Below are 21200 nucleotides of genomic sequence, written 5' to 3' on the forward strand. Positions count from 1 at the left end.
CACACACACACACACACACACACACACACCCATCCACCCACCTACACACACACACACACACACACCCATCCACCCACCTACACACACACACACACATACAGAGTGAGGCGGGTGGCCTCAGTGTTTTGTGTCACTCGCTCCCCTGCTACGCCTCAGGTGAAGTAAAGAGGCTATCGATCGTTTAGTTCCAGTCCAGGAGAGCGCTGCAGTGACAATGCACCATGAAGACAGCCTTGATTTAGCGCCACTGGCCGGTGCTGCGGGAGGGAAAGACACTGACAAGCGCCCAATCATTTCTGATAACACAGCACAACCTGCACACACCCTGTGCTCAAGTAGAAAGGACCACATCTGACACAATGCTTTACAAAAACAAGAAAATAATCATATAAACATAATGAGGATTTCTTGAAAAAAAAAAAAATAGTAAAACCTGATGATATATTTGTACTGCATGAGAAATCAGAATGGCTGTAAGGTGACACACATCTTAGATTCTTCCTATAATTGAATAGCTTGTACTAGATGCATTGAATTGCATTAAATTGAATTAATCCTGATATGGCTCCAGACTTAAATTAGTAAATACTTTTCATGAGGTGTCACTTCACTTCCATCTAATTAAAGTGTGTCAACACTATGCACAAAGGAAGCTCAGATGAGGAAAGGGTTTTTTTTCTTTCTTTTTTTTCTTTCTTTTTTTTTCAGAACTCAATTATGAGCTTTAATTGGCCCAGGGAGCACTTTCACAATTATCTGTTCCCACATCCAGCACCTGATCCAAAAACCAAAAATCATGTGAGCTATCTTATATTGCCCAGGGTGTTACATGCTTGCCCTCAATTTGGCCTTTCTACTTCATCTATCTGAAGGTTTTGTTAATATTTGACATAGCCTGTCTATCTCACATATAAACTCTTTCAAAATTGTATGTACGTCATAGTATCGTTTCCGCAGCCTCTGTCTTACACCTGCTCCTTGAGTAGCACCACTGCATGGTGGGGTTTTTGGTTTTTTACATCTACAGAGCTGTTAAAATGTAAAACAATCTCCTAATCTTATATTGAAATATTAGGAACACTATAAATATATACAGTAGTAATTTGTGGTGCGTTTTAAAGTCATAATGTTTTTTTATTCCCGAAAGAAGTTCAAGTATATATATATATATATATATATATATATATATATATATATATATATATATATATATATATATATATATATATATATATAACAGGTTTGTTGCCATCTCCTAGCTATTGTTCACAGACTTGCTGTCAGAGTCAATGGTCTAAATCACCCAGATTTAACCTATTTGAGGCTTGTTAAAGAGCCCATGAGTTGAATCGAGTAAGTCAAGTAGAGGAACTCATCAAAACTCCAGGATTGAGAAACAGTAAGCTGAAAACTCTTACTATCTAAAAGTTCAGCTGACTTTCATCTTTCATGAGGTGCGAGACAGATATATATATATATATATATATGTATATATATATATATATATATATATATATATATATATATATATATATAAATATATATATATATATAGCCTTGTGGGCTTTAATCCTCAGGAAATATGAACCAGACTAATGTTCACAAGGTTTTAGCTCAATTTCAGCAGGCCCTCCGGGGCCAACAGCGTCCATTGTTTGTCAGGGATCTTGAGCCTATGAGACACCGTCTCCCTCTGGTTAAATTAATTAACCTCTCAAGCCCCTCGGCATGCTGGGAATTAAACACGGTGGCTCTTGCTAAGGAACACATGCACTGTCCTTATCATGAGTGCAGCTCTGGTGGACCGCTGGTAGAGGCCATGACCTGAAGTGCTAATGAAAATACGGTTGTTTAAGAGTGGAAGGATAGGGGAAATTTGTTGCTTATCAGGGCTGATTGAACAGCAGGACTGAGGAGGCTTTCATGCTGGCACTTTAGTCTGAAATAGAGCACGGTTTGCATTGCAATGAAAATCTGCTAACGTAAAAGCTGTCATGTGGACTGGGAATCACACTGCAGTACCGAACCTAAGACTACCTGTAGGAGGTGGTCTGAGCTCGGTTGCACTGGAACTGTGCCAGGATTCCCATGAATGTAAACACAGCAGGAAAGAGTGTTGATGAATACCTACTTCTTACCCTGACGGATGGTGATATATGTACAATACACATGTTTCAGGACTGGCAGAAGTATGTTGTTTGCAAAAAAAAACATATAATAATTGTATTATGTCGTCTATTTGTGTAGTGGTGCAGGATAAACGCAGATGCACTAGAGTTCGACAGACTAAAGTGCGAATGAAACTAAAGCAGAGCTGCGAGAGGCTCTGGGATCAATCACACTCGCAAAACAAAACATGCCCAGTGTGAAATCCACATGAATTCTATTTATCATATACGCAATAGTTTTGTGGAAATGTTACTGTACGTACTGCAGAATAGGTTTGACAATATATTATCATTATACATTCTAAAGCAGACAGTTCCAGTTACAACTTAGTTTGAGCACAATCATTTAATAAGTCCTTTATACTATTTATTTCTTATGTAACGCTTAAACAAACAAAGCCTTTTTTTTCTCTGCTCATTGTAGCTTTATTGTACAATTCAAACAGTCTTACGAGTCTTCTTCCTTATATAAGTTTATGTTGAGATTCAGGCCTTTCTTCCTTCCATCTTCTCTTCGAGTTTCAGTAGTAAGTGGAGCAAAATACACAGCGACAGGGTTGCGGGATTTAATTGAAATTGTATTTTGACAAATACGCATTTAATGGTGTAAAATAGGCTATTGTGTGTGTGTGCGTCTGGAAGCGTGCGATAAGGCAAACTGCTCTGAGCCAATGAGACGTAGTCTAAAGACCGATAGTGAGGAAAAAAATATAAAACAACACAAACCAAAACACACACACTCACAAACATTTGATATTTTAACCCCGGTCTATCTCTCCCTCAGTAAAGATTCAGTCTGAGCTCAAGCCCTACCATTTTCTTACACACACGTTGCCTGTTTTACTGTGTCTGTCTATTGAATGCCTCATACTCCTCTCCCCATCTATTTGCCATGTGATCTGTGAAATGAAAGTGGTAGTGCCTGCTATGAATAATGATTTCTTCTCTCTCTCTTTCTCTCTCTCTCTCTCTCTCTCTCTCTCTCTCTCTCTCTCTCTCTCTTTTTGGATAAATGTGTGGGGAAAAGCATGAGCTGTTCTATCACTATGCACTACATTTTCTGCTTCTACATGTCACAAGCCTTTCTCTGAACGCCGGGTGTGTGCTGTGTGTAGGTCTCCATGACAAAGTGACAATGACTCAGGATGAGAGGAATATGAAAACCAGAAGAAAGAAAGGAGAGGAAAGAGAGAGAGAGAGAGAGAGAGAGAGAGAGAGAGAGAGAGAGAGAGAGAGAGAGAGAGAGAGAGAGAGAGAGAGAGAGAGAGAGAAATGGTAAAGGAGTTGCATTAGGTAATTGGCAGCCACATCATCACCAGAATGAAATTATGCTAGCTAATCTCCCCTCAATTAATCACAGTTGGAGTGGTCTAACCGTACACTAATTATTTCCTCAAGTGCTGTTCACCATCATAAAGGACCATCGCTACCTATTCAGCAGCCTAAAGGATCTGCAGGAGCTTTTTTGCTGTAATATGGTTCATTTAAAATGCTGCTGATGCGTTTTGCACATGAACAGGAGCCTGGGATGTATGAACAGACCGAAATATAGTATGTGGCTTTATAAAATGCTATATCAATGATAGATAGATAGATAGATAGATAGATAGATAGATAGATAGATAGATAGATAGATAGATAGATAGATAGATAGATAGATAGATAGATAGATAGATAGATAGATAGATAGATAGATAGATAGCCTTCCTGTTGATCAGCACTAGGAAAATTTACTAACCAAGGACTGGTAATAATCTAAGTTTAAATAAATTAAGCATTTATTCAGTCCACTTTAATAGGAACACCTATACACCTGCATCTGTATTTCTGCTGTTATCCAATTAGACAGTCATGTGGCAGGAGCACAATTCAGGAAATACAGGTCTAGAGCTTCATGTGGACATCAAATATCAGAATGGGGAAACTGCTATTTCTGTGACTATAACGGTGGCAGGGATGTGTGTACCAGAAGGGCTGGTTTGAGTTTTTCTGCTTTTCTGAGTTTTTCTGTTGCTGATCTCCTTATACACACAGTCCAACATTGTTTACACAAAATGGTGTGAAGGAAAAAACATCCTGTGAGAGCAGGGTCTGCAGGGTCAAACACCTTGGTTGACGGAGATAAGATGAAATGATCAGGCTGGTTGCTATGCATAGCTATTATAGTAAAACAAAGACCCTTTACATCTGTAATGAACAGAAAAGAATCTCAGAATTCATCAAGTCATCAAATCATGCGGCTGGTGAGCTAGAATAGCAGAAGACTTCTTCAGGTTCCTCTACTGTCACCCAAGAATAAGAATCTGAGGCTATTAGTAGAACAGATACTAGACAGCTGAAGACTGTTGTTATTGGCTGACAGCACAGGAATCCAGTGTGGTCTTCTGCTGTTCGGCCGTTGTCCCCCACCTCAAGGTTCATTGTTTTGTGCATGCTGAGAGGTTATTCCGCTCACTACAGTCTACTATGAGTGTATCACTGTAGTCTTCCTGAAGGCCAAAAACCTACTTTGGCTATTTTCCTCTGACCTCTCTTATCAACAAGGTGTTTTCACAGAACTGTTGCTCTCTCATTCTGTTTGTTTGTGTGTTTGTTATGTGATCTCTAGAGACTGGTGTGTGTGTGTGTGTGTGTGTGTGTGTGTGTGTGTGTGTGTGTGTGTGTGTGTGTGTGTGTGTGTGTGTGTGTGTGTGTGTGTGTGTGTGTGTGTGTGTGTGTGTGTGAAAATCCCAGGAGATCATCTGTTCCTGAAATACTCAATCCAGCCCATCTGCTACCAATAGCCATGCCATGGTTAAAGTCGGAGAGATCACACATTTTCTTCATTCTGGTGTTTGATGAGAACATGAACTGAAGCTCTTGTTCTGTGTCCGCAGAAGTTTATCCATTGATTATATTGGATGATTAGATAACTGAGTAAATGAGCATCTTTACCGGTGTTCCTATTAAAGTGGGCAGTAGGTATATAATAATAATAATAATAATAATAATAATAATAATAATAATAATAATAATAATAATATACAAATACTAAAAATACCCATAATAAGTTGTAATTATGAACTTTAGTCACATAAAAGAAAGAAATAATAAAATAATAAATAATACGTTTGTAAAAGCATATAAAGTTTTTTTAAACAAACAAACAAACAGATAGATAGATAGATAGATAGATAGATAGATAGATAGATAGATAGATAGATAGATAGATAGATAGATAGATAGATAGATAGATAGATAGATAGATAGATAGATAGATAAATAAATAAATAAGAGCATGGAGCAGATAGTGACAGTGAGCAGACATAGTTTAAGCACAAAAATAGTGACAACAACAAAGCATGTGCCTCCAAACCATGAACTCTATTTTGAACATGAAAGAGGAAAAAAGACAAAAAGACAAGACAAAGTGAGGTCAGTCGCATGCTTACTGCACCATATCGGTCATGGCTCTTGTTCATGTGATGTGTTTCATTGTGTTAGGATGGGATGTTTTACACTGTTGCCCAGGTTTACTGATGCGAGACTTCTGAAAGCATATGCAGCTGGACACTGAGTCTACTGAAGCAAACCAGGTCAACGCTCGATTCGCCTCTTTTCGTCTTACTATCCTCATAGTATCCTTCTTTTCATTCAGCACTATCCCTCAACTAACATGTTAACATTTGCGCTGCTAAAAAGGTTTCGCAATTGCAAACGGAAAACAAACGACTGAAGTACAGTATATTGCTCTTACTTTATTAAGTAAACAGACTTTTAAACTGCATTTGTGTAACAAAATGTTAACAGCCAAATACTCCAAGTAGTGTTAAAAAATATTAATAAAAATATATCATAAATACAACAGACCATTTTAAATTCATTCAAATAAAAGATGTCTTTGTATCACATTAGCATTCAAATTCAAATACAATTTTTTTTCAAATGGTACTTAACATTATTTCTAACCATAATTATTAACCTTTATTGATTTCATTCATGTAAATAATTATTGATTACAACCATAGAAGCTAAATAATAATTATGATTATAGTTGATAGTACAACTGTAATGTTATGAAAATAAATCACAGACATAAATAATCATAAACCTCCAGCCTACAGATAATAGACCCTTGGGGACTTACAGTAGGATGTACTTGTGGAGAGCACTATTAATATTGTTTTACAATTTATTAAGCTAATTTTATATGTATACAGTATGCATGTAACCAGTTGTTAAGAAGAGGGAGACTGTGTGTGTGTGTGTGTGTGTGTGTGTGTGTGTGTGTGTGTGTGTGTGTGTGTGTGTGTGTGTGTGTGTGTGTGTGTAGGGGACTTGGATAATTCCCATTCCTATTTAAAATGCTACAAGGCTTCTACAAATAGCCGAGTATAAGGCTAGATCCTCATTATGGCCAATAATCAGTCAGCTAATTCAGCCCAGTGCAAACCAATCAAATACGACAAAACCGACATAAGGAAATCTCTCTCTTTATTCCTTCTTTCCTGTTCTGTCTAATATGTCCATATGATAGACGGGCATAATAAAAGATAATGTATTATTACCACTACACTCTTAATAGAATCCTTTTACTACAGCATTTTGTTTGCATTAAGAATTGCTAAGCACTTTATAACACTACAACCTATTAAAGAGATTTTTTGAAGCTTTGTAGCTGCTCTCAGAACAAAAAAAAAGGGGGGTTGATAGAAGGACGAGTGGCTCCCTGGTCTCTGTTTTCTGGCAAAATGGGAACCATGTGAAGTGTCCCAAGACAGGCAAGTTAATGACCTGTTAAAAAGGGAGAATGTGATGTTCATTAGTTTGTTAAAGGAAAAAGAAAGGTTCGGAATCTAGATTAGATTGTGAGAGGAGGAAAATATAGACAGTCGCATAAGCTTTTTATTGTGAAAGAGGAGGGCAGGCAGCATGTGAAACTTTTGCAGGCAATTAAAAAAGTGAGTCTGTGGTTATTTTTATGCAATTTCTTTTGAGGCTTGGAGGAATATTCAAGATTGTGTGCGTTTGTTTGTGTGTCTGTGTGTGTGTGTTTTGGTTGGTAGCCATGCTGGTGTGCATCACTGTTACTCAGTAGCTGTGTTTATATGCTGACTGTTAATCCATTAATGATTTGACTGATGGCTTAATTGGAATCAAAATAACATTATGGAGTAAACTGATTGAGGCCAATGCTAATTAAATTTCTGTTTGACAGATGGATGTGGGTATAATCCGTTAAATAGAAGAAGAATTTGTCTATTTAGTCACAACATTCTCTACCTACACATCCCATATAATGACACACAGTTAATGAAATTTCATGTTGTATATTTTAAGAGCTTAAAATAATTTGTTAGCTCAGGAAAGGTCCATATCTTTCTTTTGTACGTGCAGTAAAAAAAAAATAATAATAACAAAGCAAGCAGTTTAATCAAAATACATGCTAAAATAAAATTTGATTTGTATTACACTGTGATATGATTCACATATTTATCATTTTTATAACATTCACATTTATTACATTAGCACTAAATCCCACCCTGTGTGTATTACAGCTTGGTTCCGATTATGTTATATACGTGTAAACAGATTTTCAGCAGAGTGCCAAGTTAAAGGTACATGTAAACACTTCCTGTCTTGCTCTGAAACACAGACACCCACCCACACACACACAAACACACACATACAAGCACAGACTGGACAGAGGGGTCAGCATTTGCTAGAGTAGTGTTTCCTATCCAGAAAATGCAGATCAAAACACCAGACTGTTGAGTTCAGCTATTCTCAGCAGGAAAAAGGCTGATATTACAGTCAAGAAAACACACACAGTGCCTCTTTCTATTCCTTTAACTTTCATTAAGGTACACACACACAGACACACACACAAACACAAACATATATGCATTCTATATTCTTCCAAATCTTGCTGTCAGTCACTTCTAGCGTTTTAGCCTACATACGACCCAGCAGTCACCAGTCGCCCAACAGCAGGGAACTGACTGTGCCCAAGAATCCACTTTTGTCCGTATGTAATTAACTTGCAGAATAGCTCAGTACCATTTCTTCCGCTGCACCCCATCCTTCATCCCTCATTCTCAATCGTTCTGGCGGCTTGAAGTTTATGCCTCTTTTGAATGTATTCAAAGGGACTTGCTGGAAAATGGCACACATTATGCACTGAGCCCCTGCTGGCAGAAAAGCCCACTATGCTGCACGACAGTCAGTACAACGCCGAGCCGCTAGCATTTCCGTCCCGTGTGTGTGGCCCCATTTGTTGAACTCCTCCGAAGCCTCTCTGCAGTCAGCCTGCAGTCTTCAAACTGACTGGAGGTTCAGATTTCGAGTCAGTGGGATTTGGAAAAAGCCTAGAGAGAAGTGAGAGTGTCAGCCCCACACATGCATTTTCCTTCACAGATATGACCTTTAAGTGTGTGTTTGTGTCTATGCGTCTCTGTGTGTAATAATACAGATGAATGAGGAGTGCTCTTGACCTTGTTAGCCCTCTGCAGTATTTATACAATACTAATCAGCCAGATCCCATTTGGACTCTTAGCCCTATTCAGCATCTTTACAAAGAGAGGGCACATTTACAGTTGATGCCAGATCGAATACACATTACTGATTTAATTATACACGTTTCGAGCTGAGGTAATACACATAGACTATTGGATTTGTTCAGGTTTATGGTGCTTATTTGATTGATGATTTAAATTCTGAACATAATATGCATATAATGAAAGGAAAGAAAGTCGTAGATGATAAAAATTACAATTACATGGCCCTTAGCCATGCAATGGCCAACAGTTTAAATAGTATTATCTGTGTGTTCTGTACCTGGGCAATAAAACGAACAGACAAAAACATTTCTGCTGTAATTTCTACCTGATGCAGATTAAGTATAGATAGAACACACCAATGAACTTTTCTTTCCCAAATTTACTACAGTATATCATGCGTTACTGCCTGATCGTTCAAATCTGTCACTGTTTTCCATTGGCTTGAATGTGGCCAGATGGTTTTGTTGCAGTGACTGGATCTCTTAGCCGAGTGAAAAAAAAAAAAGATAGAAGAAATTAATACGTTGGCCTCGTCTGTATACGTTGGATCTCGTCTTTTTAAAGCGAAAGTGAATGCCTCTCTTTAGCTGAGATTAAATCCAAAAGGTTGAGATTAATCATCCTCCTTTAGACATTCACATTCAGATGTGAAGACATTGATAGTTTGTAGTCAGTAAGCAGCTCTAATAAATTCACATTCAATTACATGCCATTTCTTTGACCCCATTTAAACCTGGTCATGCGTCTCTCATCTGGATTGAATCCCACATGCATTTATACGTGTAATCAAATGTGTTCAATTGCTGCATCAAGTGTACTATGCATATCAACCTATAACACTTGATCCATAACTTCCTGCCGAGTTCTAATAGTAAAACTGAGTCCGAGATCCCATAGTAAGCATTAATTAGCCCATGGTTTCATTCACACGAACAAATTCTCAAAGACCTGGTGAGTGAATTCAACTGAAATGCTCTGTGAGAGGGTTGAGGGCTGGCTGGAGGATGAAATGGTCAGAGAGAATGATTGAGGTGATATGATCACCGGCTGAACTCTGACACTTTAACCAACAGCCAGTGGTTTAGTGCAATTTGGTGCCCCCTGGAGAGCTCGCAAAGAATTCTGGGTAAAGGCTGAGAACTGCAACAAGGCCTTGATGGCTTAATTGTAGGACAGATGCTTGGGTGTGTATGTGTGTGTGTGTGTGTGAGAGAGAGAGAGAGAGAGAGAGAGAGAGAGAGAGAGAGAGAGAGAGAGAGAGAGAGAGAGAGAGAGAGAGAGAGAGAAAAAAGAGGTGTAGTGGAGACAAACCCTCATCCTGATGGTCATTATAAAGCAGACAGTGAAGTGTCAAGCAGGAGAAGTAAAAGTGAGATCTTATTGGCCTTCCTCCACTACTGCAGGAAATTCTGCACCGGATTGAATCTGTGCTGCAAGCTTAGATACATCATTCGTCGTTTTTATTCCTGGAATTATAGGATTAAATCTGACTATAGTGTCTGTTCAAATGATGTGCACTTTACAGCATGTTAAACATACTTTTTGTTAAGGGATATAACATGACAGGGCATGTTGTTATGAGAAAATAATCAGAGACTGGGTGGTGTGATGCAATCTGGCATGGAGTGGTGTTAAGGATATACCATCCTGAACAACACATAACAACGCATTCCGAAGTGTTTTATTCTTCTTATACCTCAGCAATTAAACCAGCATTAGCAGATTATTATTATAGATTGAATGCATTATATCTATTTAATATTTGTTACAGAAGCTCAGGTTAAAGTTGTATGTAAAAAGTTTCCTCACCTTCTTTCCCAATGTCTTGGGGTTAAGAAGACAGAAAAATCAAAGCTCAATATCTTTCCTCTAACTTTCCTCTGCACAGCGTTAGGTTTCGTTAATTAGACACATTTTTCAAATTTTAAAAAGATTGTCCATCTATCATACAAGCCTGCATGTAGTCATTACTATAAAAAAGATAATGTATTCGAACAAGCTTTTTAATTCTGTATAAAACGCTGGATTACCTTATAGCCAGACGATGATAGAAAATTATCAGGTCTGTGGTAAAAGGCTCAGCATTAGAACCTCATCTTCTAATGCACGCAAGTGCCACATTACATAACTTACTCCGTAGGGCGTAGCGACGTTAGAAATGTTGGCACCGTGTTGGTTTTAATCGACTTGCTGTCGATCACACACACTCATCAGCTTAGCATGACTGAGCATGATTTCGAGCATGACTCAGCTTATCAATCGTACCCTCACGCCTCCCCCTAGAGCTACCATCCATTCAGCTTGACTCTTTTAACGTAAGCCCAGCGTGAGCACTGCAGCCACCAAAACGTGCCCACACTGGTCTTTAATGACCTGCTATGGTACTAAAGTTCACGTCAGCCTCGACGAACCCTAACTCAACCCATCACGAATCAAAGGCTAATGGGATCTCACAAGGGAGCATGTGAGCAACAGCCTAGCAACAATCACCAAGGTCAGATGAACATGTTCAGGGGTGTGGAAGGTTAATATAAATGACCTGAACAGGGATTCATAAGAAAAGGGGAGAGACAGAGTGAAAGAGAGAGAGAGAGAGAGAGAGAGAGAGAGAGAGAGAGAGAGAGAGAGAGAGAGAGAGAGAGAGAGAGAGGGAATCAGTATCAGTGTGTGACTAGGTTTGGCCTGTTTTTGCACAAATACGCTTCATTAAATGCAATACAAACATTCATTTAGATAAATATTATATTATATTTATTTATACTTAAATAAATAAAATACTTCCTAGGTATGCTTTTATCACTTTTGCGTATAGTTAGTAAACCTTGTATTTGTGTATTAGCTGGTGATACATATTTATCTATTTCTTCTTCTTCTTCTTCTTCTTCTTCTTCTTCTTCTTCTTCTTCTTCTTCTTCTTCTTCTTTTTTCTTCTGTGACTAACCAGTGCTTTTCTGAATCGAATTCCAACACATTTCTTTGTGCACATTGTCTCAAATTCTTCTCAATTTTGCTATAAAACATTTGGCACCTTTTTTTTTTTTTTGCAAAGATTGAAGCACTGTGCAGGAAACAAACAGTGATTTTTCTATCTCATTCTTTCTTTACAGGAGAAAAAGAACAATAAAAGTAAGCCATGGTTAAAACTATTTTTTTTATCTCCTCAGCCAGAGACAGCATGCTTTCTTTTTAGATTTGCTCTCACCCCTTGTTGCTTGTATCATATCCCATATTCGGTCATTGACCAACCACTTTTAACATTAAAGCTTTGGCACTTTGGCACTAAACAACAATCAGAAACAGCAAGAAAGAGCTTTTTCTGTATGCTTCCATTCAGTTCCCTGTGCAGTCCGGTGCTGGTCCATATTTTTATATTTATTTCTTACGTTTGTTAGCTAATAAAACTTTTATTAGTGTTTTTTACCGATGAATTTATTCATCTATTCATGCATTTAAAAGACCACATGGCTGCACAATAAGATGCCAGTGTTCAGGTAAAGAATATATACTCACTCTCACTCTGAAGTAAAATCCTAAAGTCTTCTTGTTTTTTTTTAATTCTGAACAAACGCATGGTTCATAAACTCAGCATTTCCAACGCACTCTGATTTTCATAGGTGTAAAGTGACTATATAAAGTTGTTTCTGTTCAGTTGGATAATGAAAATGTACAAGTACAAAAGTTCATTAAGCTGTTTTTTCAGTTCAAAAAACTGCTTTCTCTGCAATACCTGTTTTCTGGGACTTCAATTGTGTGAGTTATTACAATGTAGAGTCAGCTTATTGATCAAATAAATACATATATAAAATAAAATACCTAAACACACACACACACACACACACACACACACACACACACACACACACACACACACACACACACTCCTACAGACACAAAAGGCCTGGTGTCTTTAATTCAGACCTAGAATGGAAGTTTGACACTATTTGATTTAGATGTAGAAATCACAGAACAGATGATTTGCCCCCACGTTTTCTTTTGTTTTGTTTGTTTTGGTTCGTTATTTTGAAGCATGGCGTTCTTTTAAGAGAACTCACCTCACATGTTTTATTCTTTCTTTCTTTTTTCTTTTTGACTTCTAGCCTTGATGTGTGTGTGTCATTTTGTGTTATGTGGTATGTGTTTACCATGAAGCTCCAAAAACTAGTAATTGTTGTGCTGCAGAGAAAAAAAAAAAACAATTAGGTATGTTTAATTTGAAACCAATTTCTCAGTGTACCTTGGTGCACTCTGTTAAATGTAACATGTAATAAAGCATTATACGGAGTAATTTTAGGCTTCATGAGGCACATAGCACACTAAATCCTAAATTCTTCTTCCCAATTCAAATCTTGTAGTGATATTGAAGTTGAAATATGTGTGTCTCTGTGTGTTTTTGCAGACTCTCGGCCCCTGCCGGATGTAGCCATGACGGGGAAGTGTACGCGCGAGTGTGACGAGTACGGCCACTCAGACGCCTGCTGGATGCCGGTGCGCACTTCACCCGAGCGCAGGCCCAAAGCCACCCCTCCCAAACTCTCCACCTTCAACTCGAGCTCGGCTGGATGCAGCGGCGCTGAACCAGCTACGAGCTCCGATCCACTCGCCAACGGAGAGCCCTCGCACCTGCTCGGAGACCGCAACCGCAATCTCCTCAACAGGAAAATGGCCTCCTCCTCTTCCTCCTCCTCAGCCTACGACGCTTTCGGCTCAGCCGCCTTCTCTGCTAACGACGAAACGTCTCGGCCCGTCGAAGAGATTCCTCTGGCACCCACAGGCGAATATAAACCCACGCAATGCGGGACGCTCACCAGGCGTGAGGTTTACCTGTGAAGGTCCCAGTGAACGAGTCACGATTCACTATCCGATCCAACAACGACTCTTCGGCATTTTCAGAGACGCTCTTTAGCGCCAAAGCCTGGCATGAAATGTGTGCTTGTTTGATATAAGCAGTGAGTAAAAGACATGAAAGCATGGATAACAGTTTTGTAGGCATGGAGGAGATAGAGGAGGAGGAGGAGAGAAAGACAGAGGTGGAGAGAGAGGGATGCTGGTGGATGAGTCCTGTGTCACTTTGCTGCTAGCATTCCGGGCCCTCTGACTTTTTCCCAAAGTGCTGCCTGGTTGTGTAGAATTCATCATAAACATGCATGCAAAATCTAGCCCTTAATGACTTGGACTATACTTCTTAGGACTTTTCTTCTTATTTTTTCTTCTTATTTTTTTCTCATTCAATTTTTCTAATTATTGCTAAATAGATGGCAGGAAGCAAGACTGTTGCTGTTTTATTTTTTATTTCATCTTTATTTCATGATTTCATGTTAATGTTCCTGAAGGAGATTGGAAATGAAGATTTTTTTTATTATTAATATTATTATTATTATTTTTTTTATTATTATATACTTATGCAATCTGTCCAAGCATTGGACTAGTTACACTGGACAACCCTGACATTCTAAGAGACACCAAAAACAACAAAACTGGCCAATCCAGTAAAAGACCGATGCATAACTTTATCAGTAATGGCAATGGAAGGCAAAGCAAAACCTTTCAGAAAACACCTGGAGCACGTCTTTATGTACTAGTAACATTTCCAGTGACTGTAACCTTTACAATGGATCTGTAGATATCTTTACGGTGGCATACAAGCTGTAAATGGTGAACTTACACTGTAAGAAGCGAGTTTACCTGTGTGCCTATCTGTTTTTCAAACACACACACACACACACACACACACACACACACACACACACACACACACACACACACACACACACACACACAGGCTCTCATGTGGGTGACAAGTTGTACATAAATACGTAAAACATATTCGGGACACTTGCTTTATGCCTAAGCTGTCGACTCACCAAACGCACCGCTCCCTGTCCTTTTCTCTGTACACTGCTGCATTGTGGGAGTTGTTGATATTTCTTGGGTCGCCTGTTAGTGCTGTAATTCCATGAGCATTGGCAACTCTAGGAGTTCTTGACACAATCTATGCCGTTTTTTTTTTTTTGTTGTTGTTGTTGTTGTTGTTGTTGTCTATGACTTGAAAGCGAAGCCCTTAGTGACGTATGGCACACAATGAGTTACACATGCACACAAGTACACACAGCACCTTACACACACATACAGGACCTAACCGGCTATAAGGAGCTCTTGTTAGCTAAACGACTGACTAGTAGGGTAATGATTAAGAGTAAGATGACTTGGTCCCGATGACCACACGCTTGGGCTGGTCCTGTGTTACATTCTCAAAGTATGAGTGTTAAATTGAGCAATAAACCCAAGGGACGTAGAAGTATTCATTCACAATCATACCTACCTAAAGTACAGAAGACATGCCTGCAACGTGTCTGTGTCACCTTCTGGCAACGAATCAGTGAATACCGATACACAAACACACTGAAGGCATGAGGATCCACCAGCGAAATAGATTTGTACAATCAAAACAGGTCTCTTTACGATGTCATTGGGCTAAAGGAGCACTTGTGGCCATGCAAAACAAAACGAAACAAACAAAAAAAAAAAATAGAAAACCAAAGTCCTAGGACGAACCTGAACAGGTATTTTGGTGTAAAGAAGAGACAAAATGAAAATCTGTTTTGTTGTGTTGGTTTAAATACCTGCACCTTTAACTGTAGAGTCTGGGGCTAGAGTAACAGCCGTTAGATGATGTCCTTTGAAAAAACACACACACACACACACGTACACATTTCCAATACACACAAGTTCTCATGGTAAGGTCCTGTGCTCCAATAATCCATCCCGAGTTTGTGGTTGAGTGTACACTTCTAAGGCTCAAATCCTGCCTTTAAAACTGGGTGACAATAATCAGATGCAACGGAATTACTCTTTTGTATGATGGAGAACATTGAGTCTGAACGGACTGCACTTTTTTTTTCCTCGCAGCCTGAATCTATAGTCTGTGTGTGTTCTACTTGTCGTTAAAAGAAGTGCTCTGATGCTTATCCACTGTATACAGAAATATGTACTTTTTATTGCACGTTTAAAGGGATTCTACTTCACATACTATGAAGGCAAAAAAAAAAAAAAAAATGGAAATGGATAAAAAAAACTCTTACCGTGTGATCTCGGAGGTCCATTGCTTGCTTTTGTTATAAATGAACATTATAAACAGACATGTAGTATGGCTTAGATTATCATTTTGACAAGGATGAAAAATGAAATATGTATACTACGACGATTCATCAGGTTTATTTAGCGTCACACATTTCACAAATCCGCTTTTCATGTTTTCATTCTTCTGACCAAATGTCATTTTTTTTATATATATATACAGTATATGTCACTTTCTCACACACTCTCATGGATATCCCAGAAAGATTACTTCTCAAATCACACATTTATAACATAATCTCACACCGTATTCAGCCGGCATGAAGTTTTTGTCTTTTTTTCTTTTAACTCGGTAAAGACACCCTGTACTGAGATTTGAGCTTCATCCATATTTTCATATTCCATTTTTTTTCTTTATCTTTTCCAGTGTCACTTTGTATATTTAGAATGCTTCTGTAAAAAAAAAAAAAAAAAAAAAAAAAAAAAAAAAAAAAAAAAAAATTAAAAAAAAAAAAAATCAAAACGAATCTATAGAGTGAATGCAAAATATGCAACTGTGCCTTTTTATACCGTTATTGGTATGACTCGTCGTTTTGACTAGTATAAAAACACGGAAATGGGTGAAAAGGTGTTATCTGGGGAATTTACGCACCCTGTTTATACGATACTGAAAAAGAAACACACACAGAAACAAAGCTTTTATCTCGTGACTTCCTCATGTTAGATCGGTCAAATGTCGTCAAGTCTATCGATAAGTAAAAACTGTACACATTTTAGACTATCTCCTAGCATACAAATCCATCCGAGTTCAAATTTCCGCATGATTACTTGACCAAACCGTTATTTATATACATACTTATAAAAAAGTGTTGCTAATGAGATCATCATAGTCATGATAGTAAGGATAATGAAATTATCGGTGCAGTAAATGCCGCATTAGTTAAGCTCAACGCAGACTGAAGAGCTAAACTACTGTAAGTTTGTCTAGCAGGGACATAAAACTGATTAGCTGGTGGTTTTGCTAAACGCTAATAGACTGGGAGAAAAAAAAAAGGCAGATATACAGAAATGTGTGCTGGCAAAACATACACCTCTGTGAGAGATATGTGAATTTGTGCACATGCAGAATACTATGTTATATATTATTATAGAGATAAACACAGAGAATAAATGTCAGTTGGATAAGAACTTTGATCAACAAGCTTTGATCATTCACATTAGAAAAAAATATTTTTTACTCTTAGCAGAGATTAGATTCAAGGCGGCATTGCTGAAAGCAGGAGGTTTTATAGTCCACGTGCTTCTCACAAGTCGAGGTGTGTGTTCTGTCAGCTTGGAGCTTAAGACTAAACCTTGAGCTGTCAGACATTTCACCCCTAGTGGAGAGATTTGTAAAATTAACCATACTCTATTTGTCCTACGACTAGGATGTTGATGTAGAATTGACGATCGGTTTTAATCATTGTTTTATTAGGAGTCACTATGCACGCAGCTTAGCTGAACCTGGCAAAATGTACTGAACGCTGAAGTCCACCTCTATTTATGAACTATTTTACTTAATTTAATTTTTGCTTTTGTACAGGTATTTCTGTAAATAAATTGCTTGTCATTTTTTGTCTCTGCAGAAATTAAAATATAACGATTAAAAAAAAATAAACGTGTTTGTCTTCCTGTTCATTAATTTCACACACAAGAGGCAAAAAAGACATTTATTTTCTCGGTCATCCTCCGAACAGATTACTGACATAACGGATGTAGTAGCAATTTAAAATGATTTTGATACGCTCATTATTGCAAATTTGTAACATTTATTTAAAGAAAGCTTTAAAAGAGACTTATTTGCAGTAACTGCTTTTGTAGTGAATTTTTCCATAATGTGTAATTCCCTTAGAACAGCTAGAAAGAGCTGACATGCTGTCTTCTGTTCTTTTTGATTCTGACAGCTCTTCTCTTCTAGTCTTATAGGATAACGCAGTATGGAGCGCATTAGTTACACACTGCACAGTCTCAGCAGAAGCAGTACAGTATGTCATCCGGATATTTTTCACCTACTGTTTTATGACTGAGGTATAGGACATTCTAGGACGTTCTACTCCATATACTGCTTTCCCTTATTCTGAAGCCTAAGTAGGGATATTTAAATACATGTATTTATTTATTTTTGTAACAAAAGCATGTTTTTAAGCCTAGAAAATGCAGACTGAAAAATCAAACAGCACGTTCTTGGTTTGTTGAAATTAACATCTAATAATATGTTTATTATATTGCCAATGTTTTTATTGCTCTATGTAATTAGATATTAATTACTGAAAATGTGGCTTAGTTTATCAAAATTCCACTCTCATTGGTCAAATCTTAGAAAAAAAGCGCTTGTTCTATTTACTGTTTTTTGTTTTGTTTTGTTTTTTGTGCGTGCACCATTTGCACGTAAACATTACATCTTATTTTATATAAGTGAACAGTCGAGGGTTAGGGGCCTTGCTCAGGGATCAAGCTTGGCAGTGATGGGATTTGAACACACGACCTTTCCGATCCATAATCCAATTTCATGCACTCATGAGGCGTGTATGATTTAGAGGCTACTTTATGATGGTTTTAAATTTTTTTAGTTTTTTTTGTTTTTCAGGTTATTTAAAGTATATGTTCTTTTGGTTAATTTGATATACAATACTATAAAGACAAAGTGCCCACATTTCGATGGAAAACCTGAACATGATCTGCTACATTTACAGTGAACTGAGATAACTGATCATTTTATTCTGACCAGATTCACTCCTTGAGAAGCTATAGGGCTCTGATTATGATGCCGCCTTATCCAGTCTGAATTTTTAACGAACGATGCTATTAGTCAATTCTAAATCATGTCATATTTATGCATCTAATTTTGGAATCCTGTTGTGACCTGAAAGAGTATAAACATCACTGGGCTTTTTATTGGACATTCAAGCTAATGTTGCTTCATCCGTTAGGTCTGCTTTGTTTGTGTCTATGTCAGTGCATGAGCTGATTAGCATGAAGGTGATTAGCAGTTCTGTCTCTTTTATCTCCTAAAACTAAGAAAGCTTTGATGAATCCTCTAAGCAAAGTGTCACCCAACCACAGTTTATGTTGTCTCTAAATCTACTGTAGAAATATTGACTGACTGAAAATTAGTCGATTCAAAAAAATTTTTTATGCTGATCTTGTCAATGTCCCTGTTTACCATCATGGAAATAATTCTATTTATTAATATCTAAAATGACGTTGCCTTGCGCATGTCTCATGAATGGTCATGCAGTACTGAATCATGAAAGTGGACCTTTGCAATGTGGACAGACATTGATCAGCCATAACGGTCGGAATTAAATGGAAGCATTCTCACTACAAGACCCCTGAAGGTGTGCTGTGGTGGCTGACACCAAAATGTTACAATCAGATGTGTTCTCAAACATTGCTGAGAAATTTATTCAGTGTGGAAGGGTGGAATTAACATGTAGGAAGAAGCCGCTCTACTGTTTTGCCATTTTCCCATAGTGCTTCCTGATTCCATCTTTTCCGCAGGTAAGCGATGCGCACATGACAATGTCCCTGTGCACAAGCAAGGTTCCTTGCTCAGGTACTGTAATATTCGCATCATGCATCAGAATGAGAAAGAATGTGATGCCTGTGACTTTGATCATGCAGGGTTGTTGGTACGAGATGAGCTGGATTGTGTTTTTTTAGAAACTACTGATCTGCTTGGAATTTCAGTCTCTGGAAAAAAAAAAAAAAAACTTCCTGTAAGTTGAGGGTAAAACACTTTGTTGTCTGTAGCCTCAGATTCCTATTCTGGGATGACAGGAGTGAAACTTCTGCTGTGATGTGGTCTTCTGCTGTTGTACTCCATCTGCCTTAAGGCTTGACATTTTGTGCATTCTGAGATTCTTTTCTACTAACCATGATGGTATTTATTTCTTTTTATTATTATTATTATTTCAGTAGTTTTCCGGTTGGTTCAATCCAGTCCTGTCCAGGCATTCTCTTCATTCTTAATCAACAAGCTGTTCATCTGCAGAACTGACACTAATTTTATTTTCATCAATCTGTATGTACAGTAACTATAAAGACTCTTGTGTGTGAAAATCCCAAGAGATCAGCAGTTTCTGAAAACTAAACCAGCCCGTCTGGTACCAAGTCCCTGAGATCACTTTTTAACATTTACTGAAGTTTGAAGTAAACCTTATCTGAAGCTTTTGACTTGCATCTACACAATTTTATGTATTGCTCTGCTGCTACATTGGCAGTTGGGGTGACTGTCCTATTAAAGTGGAAAATGAGAAAAATACAATAAAATGCTTCAGTTATAACATGCGTTATATGCACACAGTAATATGAATTTTGAAATTGTGGCCTTTAAACAGGTAAAAAAAATCTTCTAAGATATATTCACCAATTCTACATTAATTGTCAGAAAACTGAGGCGTATTCAGGGATAAAAACCCAGACCCAAACGCAGGGATAACAAACACACGATTTATTAGGTAAAACACACACACACACACAAAAAAGAAAAAGAAAAAGAAAACACTGGGGAAAAGAAAACTAAAGAAACAAGACAAAGATCATGAAGACAGTACAACGATGAGTATACCACGAGACAAAAAATCAGGGCGTGATCCTGACATTAGCAGTCTGAAATGATTCTTCAGTACTTGTTTTTGGTTGGTTTACTTGGATGTTGTCTTTTCTCTGCAACGTTGGGTGATATCTCATTGTCCGTGTGATGAATTGAGTTCATTTTATGGACTGATTCAGGATCAGTGGTCCACAGATGTTTTAGAGACCGTTGTTTTGAATCTATTGCTTTAGCTTTTAGACATAGTGTTAAAACTTTATTGAGAAGTTCCCTAAACTTAAATTTCCATCAGAGCATACCCTGAATAAAACACACACAATGTAAAAAAGATGATGACAGTACACATGTAAGAACTGATTTTAGCTTCAATGTAAACTACATAACATGAACTAATTTTCATCCTGTTCAGTGGTGGAAAAAAGGTCCACAATGTAAACTAAAGGTTTAAGGGGTCAATGTGAACTTAACTGTTTTCAGAATACATAACTGCAACTAAATAGTAGGTTACAATGACCCCAAGTTCACTGTCATTCCATTTATGCAAATTATTTGAACTTATTACTATTCATGGAAAATGGTATTTTGGTAAATGCATGTGCTCTTAATTTAGTTAAAATGAAGGATCTATTACACAAAAGATAATGACTTTGTTTATGTTGCAAATGGTTGTGGGTAAAGCTAAAGTTCATGGTTTATTGATTTTAACAAACTGAAGGAAACCACATATAATAATGGAATAAACCAACAATAGCATATAATTAAGGGATTCGTATTGATCATTGTGGGCTTGGTTTACTTACGGATGAAATAAACACTAGTTAAGTA

General features: G+C 37.7%; 1 protein-coding gene across 1 annotated transcript in view; it reads left to right on the plus strand.

Annotated features, from left to right (window-relative positions):
• pcdh7b (protocadherin 7b) overlaps nucleotides 1–17432 on the plus strand; it is a 144406-nt gene extending 126974 nt beyond the window's left edge. The window contains 2 exon segments of the mRNA XM_027134509.2: nucleotides 11815–11833; nucleotides 13104–17432. Of these exon segments, the coding sequence (XP_026990310.1) occupies nucleotides 11815–11833; nucleotides 13104–13534 (450 nt within the window). The 3' untranslated portion in view covers nucleotides 13535–17432.
• The last annotated feature ends 3768 nt before the right edge of the window (nucleotides 17433–21200 follow it).

Source organism: Tachysurus fulvidraco, chromosome 1 (genome assembly GCF_022655615.1).
Source record: "Tachysurus fulvidraco isolate hzauxx_2018 chromosome 1, HZAU_PFXX_2.0, whole genome shotgun sequence".
Taxonomy (NCBI): Eukaryota; Metazoa; Chordata; class Actinopteri; order Siluriformes; family Bagridae; genus Tachysurus; species Tachysurus fulvidraco.